This window comes from Tetrao urogallus, assembly GCF_951394365.1.
Source record: "Tetrao urogallus genome assembly, chromosome: 11".
NCBI classification, from domain to species: Eukaryota; Metazoa; Chordata; class Aves; order Galliformes; family Phasianidae; genus Tetrao; species Tetrao urogallus.
The window spans coordinates 2,338,988-2,356,810 of record NC_136824.1 but is presented as its reverse complement, the minus strand read 5'-3'; the positions used below and the strand labels follow the sequence as shown (position 1 = coordinate 2,356,810).

At 43.2% G+C, this 17,823-nt stretch overlaps 1 protein-coding gene across 1 annotated transcript; it reads left to right on the top strand.

Moving 5' to 3' along the window:
- Nucleotides 1–3,060: 3,060 nt before the first annotated feature.
- SLC24A1 (solute carrier family 24 member 1) lies at nt 3,061–17,504 on the top strand (the record flags this gene model as incomplete). The annotated part of the gene is made up of 9 exons (XM_079540866.1): nt 3,061–3,981; nt 5,717–5,776; nt 6,782–6,890; nt 12,529–12,615; nt 14,170–14,270; nt 14,862–15,062; nt 15,426–15,515; nt 16,363–16,529; nt 17,255–17,504. The coding sequence occupies 9 exons, from the start codon at nt 3,061–3,063 to the stop codon at nt 17,502–17,504; spliced, it is 1,986 nt and encodes a 661-aa protein (XP_079396992.1).
- Nucleotides 17,505–17,823: the final 319 nt, after the last annotated feature.

The following is a 17,823-nucleotide window of genomic DNA, read 5'->3' as shown; positions in this document are numbered from 1 at the left end:
ATTCCCAGTATTGAGGATGAGAACTGTTTGTGTAGGTCTCCCACAAGTGCCCAAGGAACAGCCAGCACCTCCTGGTGACTTCACAGTGAACTTCAGGGAAGATTAGAAAGCCCTGCTGCAGCACATGTTACAGGTGGCAAAATGGATGAAAGAAGTGACCAAAACCTTAAACGCACTCATCCAGAAGCTTTTTTCCCCCTAAACAACAACAACAACAACAACAAACCTTCATCAAATACGTTGATTGCAGAAAGCAACCTGCAAAAAGGACTTGTGAAGCTCAAAACTGTCCTAAGGGAAGTCAAGAGAAGCTCAGCAGAAGGTGGGATCTTGTGCACGGAACTAGTCAGAGTGAGAACATAATTTATAAGTGCTGGTTTCAGTAGTCCTCTCCAAGAATTCCCCAATAAACATGAATAAATAAGTGCAATAGGAGGAGAAAATAACCATGGGGAAAGAAGCAGCCATAGGAACATGGCCCACTAGGAGTCCTGTAAGCAGCATATGGTGCCTGAGCTGCACCGGAAACTCAAGGCATTTGGCACAATTGGAATAATAGTATCTTCATCAGTAAATCAGGAACCATCTATAATTTGATGCCAGTACTGTGGAAGAGTACTGCAATGATTAAAAAAGATAACTGTATATAGAGAATAGGTTATGAAAAAAGCATTCCCTGGGCTCAGGGACCTCCTTCTTCCATTCCAGAAAATACAGAGTAAGGGTGAGGTATCAGTGACATCTGTTGCAAAGTCTGAGTGTACTGCTGCTGTTCAGAAAACAGCTTGCTTCTCTGCATTTTCCAGTTCCCCTGCAATAAATGTGCTGATTGGAGCTATATGACCATGAAGTCTTTGGCAAGGAGCACGACTGTGCCAGCAAAAGTGGCCTCAGCAGATCTGCTGGTCCAGCCTGTCAGAGCAAAGCTGTGTGCAAGTTGTCTTGAAGCAACTACTGCAGCACACGAAGGAGCAATGTGAATTATCCAAGCAGTGGCCTGCTCCTGTCCGTAGCTAATGGTACATACCTCAGAGTTGATGCTTTTATATTATAGTTTGTAATGGAAATAAGCACCTGCCCTTATACTGAGAATAATCTGTAGTAGTAGACGAAGATACTGGCTTCAGATATAGATCCAAATCTATACAATACTCCTTAATCTTCTTAGAGACTGGAGGTATTAAAGTGGATTGGCTATTCCTCCACTAATATGTCCTTCACACCTGACCCCCCTCACCACTCTGCTAGCAGAGGCACAGCGAAAATGGGATCATTTTCATCTGCCTCTCTCTGCACCAACATCTCCCAATGTTAAGTGACAAGAAAGTTTCCAGAATTCCATTCAACTGCTGGTATTCCTCATCTTCTTGGACTGCATCTCTGGAAGGTAAGCCATGGAGGTCTGTAGGATTGCTTGAGATCTTTTTGACTGAGACAGTCCAACCAGTGAGAAAAGAGCTGACTGGGAGTTGACCTGTAGGAGACAATATAGTTCAAAAACAAAGTGCTTTATCCACAAGGCTGACGGTCAGATACCGCTGAAAGGCTGGAGAGCTCTTAACAGTTCGTCCTACCTTTGGTTATAGTCTTTGAAGAAGGTTTAAACAGGGGCATGCATTCACAAGTCTTCCATTCTCTGTGCGTCTTTCTTTTCACTCTTCCATTTTGCTTATGGAAGGTTACTCTGTATCAATGCACAATTTGTGGTGAATACTGTATTACACAACTCTGCAATATGCACGTTAATGTATTTTTTGCATATCAAAAGCAAAGCTTATGTGATCTATTTATCTAGATACTCCCATGACCCTCAATTACTATTGCCTTAGTGATCCTCCCTATTTAAAAGAAGATAATAATGCCTGTCTTGCAAGAAATTTAGGCTGATTACTTCACTGAGTGTTATGCAAGAGGGTAAGTGAGAACTGATTTGCATGAAAAGCTTTCCTGAGAATGGCTTACAAAACTGCGATTCACATCCAGCTGAAGGATAACAACATTACCACTCTAGGGAAAAAAAAAATAATCCATGAAGAGTGAAATTCTAAGGTAAAAAATCACAGCAGTGCTGAAGGGTAAATTCCGTCCACCCCTTAGTCACTGCCTCTGTACTATCACAGATCTAGGCTCTATCACTAGCATTTATAATTTGTCTCTTTCAAAATGCTGTTCAAATAATTATGCAAGATATGCTAATTATCCCCTAATAAAAGGTATGATTATAATTCCACTTTGCCAGTTCTGCTTCTACAGAAGGGCTCGAAAAGATGTAGTCATAGAAACAACATGAATGCACAGCACTCTGAGTATTACTAGAACCAAGCCTTCCTCTTGCTCTCTTCCAACTGGAAGAGAAAAGCTCACAATTTGCTTGGTTTGTGGGAGTGCAAGTCTGGAGAGCCAGAGAGCAGCGTAACTGGGAAGTAGCAAACAGTTTTCATCCACCTGTTGAGGTTACTGAGGCGAATAACTGGTCTGTTTGGTAGGAAGTTTTACAGCATAGGCTCATCTTCAGAGCTTCTTCACTTCTGGCAATTTAGAGCACAAGTAGGCTCCTTAACAGAAGCCTTATCCTCCCTCCTGCAGAAAGTTCATCCGATTATCAGCATTACAGAATTACCAGTGATTCCACTGAAAACACTAACCTTAATAGCTGCTGGATGTGATCATTAGGTGGAACCAGAATTCAGCTCAGATTGGACCATCTCAGCCTTTATTAAGCTAAGCCTACGTTTATTAATCAACATAGCCTCCCATCATAAAAAAAAATGAAAAAACAGAAGCCTGAAGTTAGAGTTGAGATTATTTGAATTGAATCCCATTTCCATTTACAGAAAAACAGAAAATCATTCTGCGAGATAATGATGGGAAGTTGCAGTTTTTGTTGTTTTTTTTTTTTTAAATGCTAGATCTTTCTTTACAGGATTCTACACTTCATATCACCCAGTTTCACTCCTGATGCTTAAGATCACTTAGAAGCTCCAATGGTGGCTATAAGGGCAAGCTGTTGATCAAGAGAAGTGGCTCTGGACACAGATCTGATTTTTGAACCTTTAGGAAATGCATTTACCACGGAGAAGACGGCTACAACGGAACCGAATCTTTTTCTTCCTTGCCACAGTGTCCCTCCTCTCTGTCTATCAGCTCCAGTTCAGCCCCTCTGCCATTCCAGCACTTCTCACTGCACACCAACACGAGGACCCTGTGAAAGTGACCTCCAGGGAGCCTTCCCGCAACAAGACTTCCAAAACCAGCAATGTCACAGCAGCACCCAAAATAAGGCACTGTGTGTATATTGATCCTGAGCCAACTGTGCCCATCGCTGCAGCAGAGGATACAACACAGCGAGAAAATGTCAGTGAAAGCTACCCAGATGAAAAGCCCGTGTATGAGTCCAAAGGAGAATATCCCCAGGACCTATTCAGTGTGGAAGAACGGAGGCAAGGGTGGGTTGTACTTCACATCTTTGGCATGACGTATGTATTTGTGGCCTTGGCCATAGTGTGTGATGAGTATTTTGTCCCTGCTTTGGGAGTGATCACAGAGAAGTTGCAGATCTCTGAAGACGTGGCTGGAGCCACCTTCATGGCAGCAGGTGGATCCGCACCAGAACTCTTCACCTCCCTCATAGGTGTCTTCATCTCACACAGCAATGTGGGCATCGGTACCATTGTGGGCTCAGCGGTGTTTAATATCCTCTTTGTCATTGGCACCTGTGCCCTCTTCTCAAGGGAGATACTACACCTGACATGGTGGCCTTTATTTAGAGACATCTCATTCTACATTGTAGACTTACTGATGCTCATCCTGTTTTTCCTAGACAGTGTCATTGATTGGTGGGAAAGCCTCCTTTTACTGACTGCCTATGCCACATATGTGTTCACCATGAAACACAACGTGTCTCTAGAGCAATGGGTGAAGGAGGAGCTGAGCAAGAAGCTAAATGCTGTGCAGGCAGCATCAGCAGAGCATATGCGAAAGGTTGGTGTTCTTATTGTTCAAAGGGCAAGTTGGAAATAATTAATCCTATCATAAATCACAAAAAAACCAGACTGCATCTTCTTCACAAAGTGCATACTCGAGTCCTCAGGATGTAGACGCTGGCTAATAATTATCATATAAAATGAAGGAAATACAATCTAGACAATAGAGATTCTAATCAATTAGAGAGAACACTACTAAATGCCCTAGGAATTATTAAACATATGTGTTGGGGTCACTTAGCATCTTCCAAACACAGACATGAGATTTTGCTCACTTAGTGGTTATGAAGGAATTAAAAAAGACACATACACACTTTCAGGAACAAGTCAGTCTGAAAACAAGATTGGACAATACTCAAACAGGAGAGAAAAAAAAAAAGGCTTCTGTAATGGGCAATCTCCAAGCCTCTTGTGGATGAGGGATGTTGGAAGAAACTCTTTTCCCATTTTGAGTTTAGGTGTGTTACTGTGATGCTGGTGGTATCACTTGTTACCAGTCTGCAGCAGAGAAAGGGGTCTGGCAGCCTTCCACAGCCATTGCCACTGCTCCCAGTCAGCATTCAGTCACAGGATCAAAATGCCCAAATCCTGTTTCTATGTATTAACCACAGCTGTGTCAGAGACACAATTCCTTATGTTCCTGGTGCACAGACAAGAAGGTCTGTGGCTGTAATTACTTTCTCAAAGTTTGAGACCAGGGCCCTTTGCCCACCATCTTTCGAAGGAAGACACGATTGCCTACAAAAAGACAGCATCTGAAGGCTGTTGCCAGAGCCAGTTACCCTTTCAATCTGGTAGATCTGGTCAGGACGTGTGGGCCAGAGCACTTGGAATCTGAGTCTGCCTGTTCAATTCCTCCCCCTCAGCCGTTCCTCCTTCTCCTGCTGCCACTTAATTCTCTTGGCTGTACTACTGCCAGATGTGGAGCAGACTGTTAGATGTAAAGCTGTTCTCTGGCACTGGCACGCTTTACCATTCAGATGTGTCTCACTGGCATTCAAACATGTTTTGTCCCTTCTGGTCTTGGCACTCTCTTCATATAATTTAACGAATTAAGGAAAGGAAGGAAAAGTGGTAAAGATAATTGAAGGCACACAAAATTAAGAGTCTTTTTTCCCTCCTGTTAGTCTGCCTTTCAGCCAGGGTTCATGGCTTGGAGTCCTTAAAGCCCACAGCCATGCTGCACCACTGTCTATCACCAATCATAAAGACATAAGCCCATCCCTTTAGACTCAGAGAAAAAACAAAATTCTTGCCTTTTAAGCCTACAAAGAATTCACATTAGGATATAATGGCATGACATACTGCTGCTGGAAATAACCCCTGGGGAAAATAAAGTACTTTTATGGAAAGTAATGCTAATCACTGGAAGACGACACATCTTTCTGTTTTCACTCTGCCTTTGAGAGAAGAGAAGTCAGGATGCAGATGTTTGGGGATGAAATCTGTGGCTGTGTACATCTACAAGGAACAGGAGGTAGAGGAACATTTCTGTTTCTGGATAGCTACATCCTCACTGAGTGGTTGCAGACAGAATCCCACTTCCCTCAGAGGCTGTGTTGGTTTAGGGAAAGCACACGGCTTTGGTACTTTCAGTAGTGTTCGTGCATAGTCGTTTCTTTTGATTGTGCACCTTCAATTCAGACATTAGTCTGAAGAGCGACCCATAGATCCCGTAAGAGCAGGTGAAGTGGTAATGGCATTCAAAGGTTTTCATTCTTTTTTATACACAGAAAAGCAGCGTGGCAGCTGCAGAGGATGGAACAATGCAAGCAGATGGGAAGAAGCTGCAGGTAGGTCTACGCAACTTAGCCAGGATAATAAGTCATATTTTGAACCCCTCCCTGTGTCAGGCTTTGAACAACAGTGTTGTCTTCTGTGTCAAGAAACCTGGACTAAATCCTATTTCACGCAAAGAACCAGCAGTTCTTGGCACAGTATTCACAGTTTGATTAAGAAGACACCTGGCTGAGTTGGGTCCTCAAAGGAATTTTAAAACAACTAAGAGACAGACTGCCCAAGTGGTAATTGACTAGCAGAGTGCTGTTAGTACTACATTTTAAACAGGGTGAAACAGACAGAGGAGAATTCAGATCATAGCTTTTCTTACCTGCTTTCATGGCAGATTTTCCTCCCAGGCTCCCAGGGCAGAGGTAGTGTCTGTTCTTCCCTATAGCAAGAGAGCCAATTGCTCTGCTCCTGATTGAATTCCTGCCACTTTGTCCTTCCTTGGCTGGCCAGTCACTGCATTCAGTGATCCATTGGCTGCACATGTACATAACAAAACAGGTGTTAGCTTCCTCATGGGTATGCTATTTGTTCCTCTACGCCTTTAACCTACCTGTACTAATTAATGTTCAGTCAAAAGCTCATTAGGACTGTAGTATTGACAGTAAAAACAGAGCTTGAGAGCCTTCAATTTAAGTTAGGACATTTGAAACCACTGTAGTGTACCTTGGAACAGCATACAAATCTACTATTATCAATTATTATTATTAATTATGACTAAAATCACTGCATGCTTTATTACAATCATAACATTGTACTGATGCTGAGTCAGTGAAAACTCACTGCATCAAAGGACAGCCTGGCCCATTAACTCAGGAGCGTGTATCTTGCTATGAGCAGCTGGTACCGACAGCCATCCTGTGAACCTGCATGCAGACGGTATCTGAAATCCAAGGTGCACTGGGGAGATCAGCCTCTGTATGAATGCATCCCCTGTGCAGAGGGAACCAACAGTGAAGATGCTTGGAGCAGGAAATTGCTACTGATTGTTGCGTTGTACCTTTCCATAGCCAACAACAGCCTTACAGCGAGGCAGCAGCTCGGCCTCCCTGCACAACTCTCAAATGCGCAGCACCATCTTCCAACTCATGATCCACACACTGGACCCCCTGGCAGGAGGTGAGTGAATGCTCCACCTGTGAGGGGCTTCATCTTAGAGCCTTTATCACAGAGCAGCTTAATGGAGGCATGTCTTTCGCTGGTGGAAGGCAGCATCACTGAACATAGAGAGGTGGAATCAGCTTTCTATCTGGGCTTTCCATCTGACAGCCCTTCAGGAAAGGGTTGGCTCAACATATCAGCCTCATTTAAAACTGGGAAATTCACATGGGAGGAGCCCCTTACCTGTGCATTTCCTCAGCTGTACACAAGTCCCTCACAAGGCATAAACCTGAAGAAGAGGAAAAAGTAGTCAAAACCTTGAAAAATTATCTTTCGGATGGTAATTAAAATCCCAGGTGAAGTTTAAAACACACAGCAGGTTCCAATTACGATGGTTAAAGTAACGTGTGTGTGACTTGGACCACTTCTGAGGACTTCTAAATGCCCACCTGCAACACCACATTGCATTATCACTGCCATAGCAAACTGTACCCTGTTTCAGAATGTGATTAAGTAGAATAGAATAGAGTAGTTCAGGTGGAAGGAACCTTTAAAGATCATCTGGTCCAACTGAATAATTTCTTCAGGGCTAGCCAGAAGTCAAAGCATATCAACGAGGGCATTGTCCAAACATCTCTTGAATGCTGACAGGCATGGGGCATTGCCCACCTCTGTAAGAAGCCTGTTCCGGTATTTGACCAAAGGTAAGTGAAAGGTATCCTTGCCCTCAGAACAGAGAATGGAACTGGGTGATCTTTAAGGTCCTTTCCAACCAATCCAAACCATCCTGTGTTGTTACTCACAGTACTTTGCAGGCAGCGGGCCAACTCCACAGGGCCTAAAGGTTGGAGCTCAGGACTATTTCACACCTTCTAAACAGTCCAGGTTGCAGGAAGCCACATCTCCAGAGATGTGTGTGCCTTTGAACACAATTTTCTAATACTCTACCTTGTTTCATTTTCCAAGAAATTCTAAAGAAAGTTTAAAAACAAAAAAAGAGAAGCTTGCTTTTTTTTTTTTTTTTTTTTTTTTTTTTTTTTTTTTTTAAGATTTTTCCTTCCTAGCTCAGCACATGCCTTGCCCCTCCACTGCCCTACTTGTTCTAAAGAGATTATCATTTGTCCATTCAAAGGGAGATTGAAGCTAAGCAGATAAACACCTCTCGTGTCTATCAGTGAGGTTACAAAAAGGACTCTCCAGATCAAAATCCCAGCAGCACAAACTGATTGAGGGAACTAAAGAGGCTTTATAAGGACAACAAGACAAGTAAGTGTTCCCTTCGACAAACTTTTAGTAATAGCACCCATCAAATTACTAACCATAGCCTAACAAGAGCTAAATTCATCAGGGTTTGCTGTAGTGCTTCCTGCTCCCCACAGAATATTGTATCAACAGCACATGGACAAAACCAGAAATCTATGAGAGATGTGCCACTTGATTCAGCATCATGCAGTGCCAGACCTGAGGGACTGCTGCAACCAAGAGAACTTCTGACTCCTCATCCTTCTTGCGCCTCTGCATGCCTTTGTACAGGCTGGTGTCCTCAGTTGTGTGTGACTCCCAGCAGGAATCCTGCGGGCCCAGGCCAAGAAGAGAACCGCAGCGCTGCCCCAAGCAGCTCAGCACAGAGCACATGGTGGGGGCTTTTCGTTACCAGTCTATAAGAATGGATAACTGTGACTAAGGGGCGGCTGGGATGTTGTCTTTAAAGGAGAGCTTCGCCTTTGCTTTTATCCAGGCAGACTTTGAGTTCCTGTCTGTGTGCCGCAGCCACTAGATGGGAGTGTGATCTTACACACTTAGGCAAGTCTAAGGGCAACAGTGAGGATGGCTTTCAGTCTCTCCAGAAGGTTGTTATTCCTTAGACTCTTTGCTATAATAATGACGCAGAGTTAACCTCTGCTCTGGGTGCGTGCCTGTTCTACTCAGCACTGCTGGAGCAGAAACAGCTCCTTGGAAAAGATAATTGTGAAGAAAATTATTGATATTACAACAGCACAGCACTTGAAATCAAAGACCCAGAGTTCCAGGTACTTTGTATTGTGCAGGAGATGCTCCTTGCCCTGGTAGATTCATAACTAAAGAAAAGGTAGTCTGGAGAAAAAGAATCAGTTCTGACTGAGCCACTGAAGTGCTTTGAGGATCCCTGCCAAAAAGATGAAGAGATTTCCCCAGGGTAACTGAAAAGGATGTTTTACAGCTGCAAACCCAGCCTTGGATTTAATATCACTGCTGCCCTTCGGTATCCTCAGGACAACTGGTTCCCACCCATTAAGTCCTTCTTTTTTGCAGCACACACACCACTATCTGTAATTAGGTTGCAGCATAAAAACAACCCCAAAGAAGCCTGTATCCTCAAGGATCCTTGTTGCTTCTTGCCAAAGCCTATAGCATCATGCACTTAGAGGCTACACTAAAGAACTCTACAAAAGATTGCCAACCATCTCTCAGCAGTTCCTGACTTAACCTAGTGCAGGTAGGATCTCCGGGGAGTTTCCTTCCTTATGCTGCAGTTGCCTTGTACTTCGGCTGCACAGAAGCTGTTTCAAAGCAGCCAGAGCTCTCAAGTCTGTGTCAGACTGACAGCACCAGGCCTGCCAAACCAACTTACAGAGTCCAGGATCTTAGAGATGAAGTAAAGTCTGAAGTACAAACTTTGTTTCGCTGTTCCTGGTTCAACACCCCTTTTGAAACAAAATTTCTCACTTGAACAGTGGGTTAATTAATGTTTGATTTTTATTTATTTATTTATTTGGTATTAAGAAAGGATCATAATTTAAGTCTTTCTCTGTGTCTGGAGGAGACGAGGCATTTTAACTGACTAGATGCTTTAGAAGTTTGAACACTTACACTGCATTCTGAAGTGTATTTTTGGCAGAAGCCCATCTTTTCAGACTACCTTTCTTAAAATGAGGAACTTCTAGCAACTTCAGATTTTTCCTCACTTTCTCAGACGCTGTGTAGAAGCACAGTATGAGGCCTTTTCAAGATCTCCCAAGCTAGACACCAGAGGGAACTGCTGAGGAGTTAAAGGCAGCAAGGATTTTTGGAAGACCAAGGAATCATTTCTGAACCCCATGTTTTACCATGAGGTTATTCTTTGCACTCTAGTCATACAGAGGACAAATCTGATTTTACTTTTATATGAAGGCAAAGGATCCAGCAGCAAGGTTATCACAGCTGCCTACCCTCACTATGTCCCAGTTAAAGAGCTATTAATTTTGGAAATCAGACCAGAATAAAGCAGCAAGCAGTGCTGCAGGCCAGAGCTCAGCTCAAAGACAGGAGGCAGTCAGGCAGCCGCAGTTGCATCTTTAGCAATCAATCACTTGTGTTAAGAAGGAGAAAAGGACCAAAAATAATCACAAGATCCTTTTTACTTGCACTTTCAGGATAGCAGAACTCTCATGTCCCTCAGGTTTAGGTCATATTTTAAAAAATCCTCCCCATTGCTCATAGCGTAAGTTAGTCCTGATGGGCTAAATACCAGAACCAAAGAATGAGCTAAATACCAGAGCTGGACCCAAGGCAGAAGCTCACCTGCAACGCCAAGCACAGCCTGGATGCAGGCTTGGAGTAAACTTGCCTGAGGGCCATCTCAGTGCTTCTGGATGTAGCCATGCCCTGTGCAAGGCACTTTCAGACCAGCTGGCAGAGTTTCCAGCAGAATGAATGCTTAAAAAGCAGTAAGAAAAAGACAGCAACAAAAAGACAGCTGGAGACCCACTGGTGCAGCAGCTGAGCGGACTGGGAAGCACACAGTGCAAACTTCATGGAACTCAAAGAGACAGCCCCCTGTGCAAGTTCCTGGAAGCTGACAATACCCAGTGTTGAAGTCAAGCCAAGTGACTGCACTGACACACACACACCGCCCACAGGACCATGGGCACTGCCCTCAAAAACAAGTGCTTGGCCACAACAGGACCCATGTTGTTGCAGTAGCATGCTGCCCTGCTTGGCTGAGCTAATCCTGAACACTGGCAGGAGCTGAGCTGACAGCTACCCCTCTGCCAAGCTGACCTGCAGATCTGGAGGCTTACAGCCATCTCTTCCTCCAGTTTCAATACATCCTGCACAGAATGTGTGTCAGAGGCATTAACACCTTTTTAAATGAGGCTGATCTGATGAGAACTGGATAGCGCCCTGGGCCTAAGCTGTTTATCCCTAACATGGAGGGTCACAGGCTCTGCTTGGGTCGGTGCTAACAGCCTGTGCCCAGGTGATGGCATGAACCAGCAGCTGGGGTTTGTGTAATCTCCTGCAGGCTGGGCCTGACCGCTCTGACCTTGACAGGAGCTTTTGTGGCAGCTTCTAGGAAAAGCTGAATAGAGGAGTGGGGGCCAGCGGTTCAAGGAATCTGCGAGCAGAAAGTCACCTCACTGCCTTGTGTAGGTGAGAGTGCTTGTGCTTAGCAGCAGTAGGAGGGGGAAAACAAAGCTTCACATCCCCTCTCTAGGCTTCAAGAGTAGCAAGTGGAAGGGAGAGCTGGGCTCCTCAGTCCCAGCAGCTTTTCCTAGGAGGAGAGCTTATCATTTCCCCTCTCTAGCCACTCACCTGCTGAAAAATGCTTCTCAGATGATAACAGGAATCGCACCAGACTAGGACTCATCTCCAGAGACCTTAATGTCAGAGCCAGGGACAATTATTGGACATGTCTGAAATCCACTGTTTTTCCACAAGGTTCAGCTCAGAACTTGACCTGCCCACATGGCTTAGAGCTGCTATTTCGATGAGCTCCATCTCACAGTGGTGAATAAAGTGACAGAACCATGCCCTTGAAGCAAGCAACAACAGCACATTCTGGTTGCTCAGTCAACAGTACAGGAGATTAAGTCAGTGCAATAAAACTTCCAGAGGAAATTAATTTACAGCCTCACGCACAAGCGAGGCAGAACACAGCCGATTTCTGGTAGCCACATCCACACACAAAACCTGTGACCATCTGCTTCCATCTGCTTGGTCACTGGGCAGGCAGCTGAGAAGAGGATAAAGCTCAGAGCAAAGCAAAGCTTTCCTCTGAGCTGGGGACTGGCTCATTTTCAGCAAGAGTAGGAAATAAGACACTTGAGTCAACATCAAACTATAGAGACAGAATCACAGATTCACAGAATTGTAGGAGTTGAAAGGAACCTGTAGAGAACATCGAGTCCAACTCCTCTGCAAAGCAGGCTCCCTACAGCAGGCTGCACAGGTAAACACAGAGAGTTTCAGAGTTCCTTGTAAAACTATAATAAAGCAGCTCAGCTGAGCGCAGCATTGGCTGCAGCAGGAAAAGTTCTCATCAGGGCCAGAAATACAGAGTGGGACACAGCACCGGTGAAGACGACCATTCAGTCGGTCCTTTTCAGAATAGCCTGGACCGCCTTGAAACCGGATACCATAAACTTAGATTAAGTTCTGGAGAGTCTCACTGGCAGGGATGACATTCGCATATACTTTGAAATATCATGAAGAAGATAGAAGGTTTTCCATTTTCCTCACAATCAGGTCATCAGCAGCAGCACAGTAAAGCCATGTGGCACAAAGAAGGTATCCATTTTTAGTTTGCACGTAATCTAGCATGAACAAAATCAGCTGCCCTTTGGGAACAGAATGATATTGCATCAAAACTGCTCCTGTTCTCCCATAGCTGACAATGCATCTTTCTCATTCACAGCAAAATTTAAAGACAGGGTTGATATCCTGAGTAATATAGCCAAGGTCAAGACTGACTCTCGGGCTGGGCAAGGAACAAAACCAGAAGGTGAGTGCAAGAAATGTCAATATCATTTGCTTTGTTTTGCACTGAAATCCCACGCATTCACAGCAATGAGCGCTCAGGGGCTGGCAAAGAAACACTACAGTATGACACAGATTTTTCTGTTATTACTGGTCACAGGTGGCTGCTGTAATAATGCAGCAGAAATCAATCAATATACAATAACAGTGGGCAGTAAAAGCCATTCCTACAGGACAAGTAGCTCTTGGGGTAGGATTCAAACAGAAAGTACTTGGAAGTTGCTGTGCTGCTCATCTTTGGTAGATGTGTTCTTTAAACCAAAGTTTTAGCTTTTAGCCTAGAAATTTGGCACAGCTGCAGAATAGTACAGAAGATTCCTCCTCAGAGAAAAGCCACACTGATATTCTCTAAAACCACCCTTAGTGCCTGTACGTCCTCCCTTTGAATAGTTCTTACTATTTCACTACTGATAGACAGACTTTGAGTAGTTTGGAGGCAGCAGCTGGCCTATGCTACACCACAGACCTGTGCTGTTGGTGATTTGGAAAAAGAAAAAGCAAACAATAACGGTTATGTGGAAGGTCCCACCTCCACAAGCACGCTGCTGCAATGAGTCACCTGTGTACCTAACAACGCTGAGCATCACCCACGAGAGTGAAAACAAACTTGAGGAAAATATTAAGAGACAAATTCTTGTGCAGACTACCGACACCACATTGACTTCATTGACCATGAACTTCCATTCTTTGACACCTTCCACAGAATTATCTGGTGCACGGACAGGGCTGTGCATTATCAATAGGTGCTGCCACTTTGGCTGAAAGTATTCCATGTCTACTCTTGTAGGACCTTGCTCCAGAAATCCCAAACACACATGAAAAAATGTTTCTGAAAAACTCCCTCTAAACTTGCTCCTTACTGGAGTTGTGAGAGACACTGGATCAACTTACCCAGCTCAGCATAAAATACCCTATAATTCCCCAACCAGGTAGAATTCTGAGGATAATGTGATTAACACAGGTTAACATGAGAACAGCACAGAGAACATTGAAGATTTTTTCCTGTATGCATCAGTACTTCTCTATTTGCATTTGAGTATGTATCAGATGACTGGGGATTAACGTCTGCTAGCACTTAGCTGTCATTTCTCAGAGGCCTCAAAGTGTTCCCTGGAGAGGGCTGTGCTCTACTAGAAACAAAGGGGAGTAAAGCTTTATATCCTTCTGGCTTTAGAGAACAGCTCTACTAAAGGCTTCAGAATCCAGACTGAAGCCAATAACAACCAGGCAGAGATCAGATAATTAGCATTCCCCTGTTACTGCATATGTGCCTCTTAGGGCAGTTTCAGAGCAATGCCTTGATGCTCCTAAGACCACTGGCAGCAGGTGGACCAGCTTCTACCTCCTTTTAAGAACAGTGATTCACAGTAGGCAAGGACGACAAACAGAAAGCATCAGCCATTGGCCTGGGTTTAACATGAAGTATTTCATGTTTCTGGCACAAACTAACTCACCCGCAGATAAAGGTGATCATGCTAACATGACTAAAATCACTGCCCCTTCTTACTCCTTTTTGCAGAAGAGAAGCAGGCACCACAGAAGCCCATCCAGGTAACTCCTGCCAGTGACTCTGAACCCAGCAAAGACAAACAGAAGGAGAACACACCACAGGATGGGCAGGTATTAAATAACGGATCATAGGCAATAAGAGCTCAGGGCTTCTGGGGTAAAACCCAGCATGTTTCTCATAATTAGCAACTTTAAGTAGACTGTGTGTGTAGTGATGAAGTAACATAAGGAGTTGTTTTAGAGGTTCAGGCTTATGACCGAAGACAACCTCGGCCTAAAACATGACACCAGCTGTTCCTGTATAATATTTTCTCCTCAGTTGACTCCAATGAGGTCAGAAGGCAACTCCAGGACAAGGGAAAGTGAATCAGTCTGGTCATCAGCATGTTTTTGTGCTTTATTTCCCTCATCCCCCCTTCCAATTCTGTAATGTGGTTGTTTTGATGAGGAAAGGTTGTCAAAGACAGCCAATCTCCTACTAGTGTTAAAACTTTAAGAGTTCATTCTAGTTGACTTATACAAAATAGTTAACAGGATCACAAGACAGGCACCTGCACCAAAATAGGGTAGACCTGGATTTTGTGCCAGAGTAACAAGATGCGGGCTCTGGCTGCCCTCAGCCACAGCACGGTCATGGGGAATAAGTGCTGCACAGCTCCTTGTGAGAGTGAAGCATATTGCTTTTTTTTTCCTGACCTACAGCCCCCTTCAGACAGTGATAACTCAGAAGACAGCAGCTCTGACAGTGAGGATGACAGTGATGATGACAGCACAGATGATGAAGAAAACGATGAACCATTATCTCTTGAATGGCCAGAAACCAGGAAAAAACAAGCAATTTACCTCTTCCTCTTTCCCATTGTCTTCCCTCTGTGGAGCACGATACCCGATGTCAGAAACCCAGTAAGAATCCATTTTTCTTCTGCTACCATATTTGTATCTTTAGCTCATATTTGAGCTAAAGACTTCTTAGCAAGATTCCCCCATTCTGTTCTTCCATGTCAAGAGTCTTATACATTAATCACTGTTAATGCTGCAGAGAGCAGAAAAGAAGCCCCAGCTGTAGCACAGCATAGTTCCAGAGACTTAATTAAAGTAATTAACAACTAGCAACAGTTGGTCATCTAATAAAGTTGTCAAAAAACCCACAAAGACCAAGTTCTATATCAAACAGTTGATTACAGCACTCCATGTGAACAGTTTTCACCGAGGATTGTTAACCTTCCTGAAACTTCATGTTTTTATTTTCAAACTTGATTTTAACAGGATTCAAAAAAATTCTTTGTCATCACATTTTTCGGGTCCATCATCTGGATTGCAGCATTCTCTTACCTCATGGTGTGGTGGGCTCATCAGGTGAGGGATTTATTTTCCGTCTGCAAACAAGATCATTTCAGAACAAGTAGATGTTAAGACAAGGAGCGGATTGTCGCTGGGGCATTTTACCTGATGAATTGCAGCTGCAGTCATCCATCAAAACAGTAGAAACTTTCTGTCAGAATCCAAAAGGGAATTCTCAGTTTCACTCTTTTTGATTTGACAAAAGGTTTTCTTTGAAAAGCTTCCAAGGGAAGTTGCACATCAGTGAAAGGAAAAGTGCCATCAAAATTTACCTTAATACTTTTAATTGATAAATGAAAGTGTGTGGAATAAAATTACCCCTTCTCTAATTGCAGTTCCAGGATAACACAGGTTCTAGAAGCTGTGAAGTAATTTCAACTCCAACTGCCTTAATATGCACTTGGAGCCCCGGCAATAGAAGTTTGTGCCTTGTAGATTCAGACCCACACTTTGTATCAAGTGGCTCATTGCACATCCACAACATAGTTAATTGCTAAGATTTTCCATACAGAGATGATGTTAAATTTGCAAAAGGAAAAATGAAATACATGCAGAAGAGGCAATTGTAGGACACAAGAACGTGTTAGGCTGTAACTGACTTCACCTTGCTTGGCCTTGGTAAAACTGTGATCAGATGATCACTGTGACATATAGTATGGAAAACAAATCTGAGGTTAACAAACTAACTTAACTAACTTAAATGTAGTTTTTCATCCCACACAACATGCTACCACAAATGAAAAGGGCTAAGGGAATGAAAAATATTTCAATTCAAATATGGCACAAAACCTAGAAGGCAGTGAGATTACATTCTGTGCTCCAAAATGAACAGCCCTAATTTACTTTGTTGCTGTTCTATTAGGTTGGTGAAACAATTGGGATATCAGAGGAAATTATGGGGTTAACCATACTGGCAGCAGGAACGTCGATCCCTGACCTTATCACCAGTGTCATTGTTGCACGGAAAGGCTTAGGTGACATGGCTGTCTCCAGTTCTGTAGGCAGCAATATCTTCGATATCACTGTTGGGTGAGTATTAGTTCCATGCTGAAAGATGCAGTTCTTCCAAAAGACAAAACACTGTTTTTAAACTGAAGAAATGTTTCAGTTAATTTCATTTCATCTGCACCTAACTGAAGGACAGTCAGACCACCAGTTACACCTATTTCTTCTTAGAAAACTTAACCAAATCAGGAAAGATAGATTTTAGCAACCCAGCGCAGAATGAATATGAAGTTGCACCTCATTCAAGGCATTGTTCTGCAGCTTAAAATAACAGTGCCATTTCATACTGTGCACTATCGTCTTCCCTAAGTTCTGAATCAACAGGAAACTGATTTTCTGGGACAAAATGCTACTCCTCTTAGGCCAACACTGAATATTTACAGGCTGAATACTCATCCGGTCACTCAGAGGCATTCAGATTCTCTGCAGCCAAGGCTCTGTATCTGCGCCAGTATCTTTCATCAATAAAGCATCAGAACCTTCTCCTTTTTGAGAGCATGCTGAGACACTTAATTCACAGTCATTATTTTGAAAACCCTTTTAGACTATTGTATCGCATTATGACAGTACAAGCATTATCCAAATGCGATTTTTCCACACCAACAACATCAATTTTAGATTTATGCTGAGTTACACTGAATGCAACTATGCATTTTTTCCTGTAAGAGTTTAGAAAAATTGCTTATTTATAATGCAGAAAATGACCTGCCTTCAAGCATTTATTTCAATTACTTTTCCTTTTCTTGCAGTTTGCCAGTTCCTTGGTTTCTATATTCAGTCTTCAACGGATTCAGTCCTGTTGCAGTCAGTAGTAATGGTTTGTTTTGTGCTATCGTTCTGCTTTTTCTCATGCTTCTATTTGTTATCATCTCAATTGCTTTATGTAAATGGAAAATGAACAAAATACTAGGGCTCACTATGTTTGCTCTCTATTTTGTATTTTTGATCATCAGTGTGATGTTAGAAGACAGGATAATATCATGCCCAGTATCTGTGTGACATCTGGGTGCTCCAACGTGTGTTAAGGCATACATCTAAAAATCACAAGCAGTTCAAGGTAGCTGTTGTTCTGATCAATCAGAGCAACCCAAGTTATATCCCACTTCCTGAGATTAAAGTATCTTTGACATACTTAAAAAAAAAAATAAAACAATCTCAAGTGGTTTGTCTGCTTCTACTGTTGCCGTCTTTCCTTAGGAAAAGAAAAAGACCAGGCACTGAAGGGGCCAGTACCAAATACTGTGCAGCTTCAAGCATTCCTGTAGTGGTATGATACAGATACATTAGGTGTTCAGTGTGGCTGAGCTTATGTTAGTGG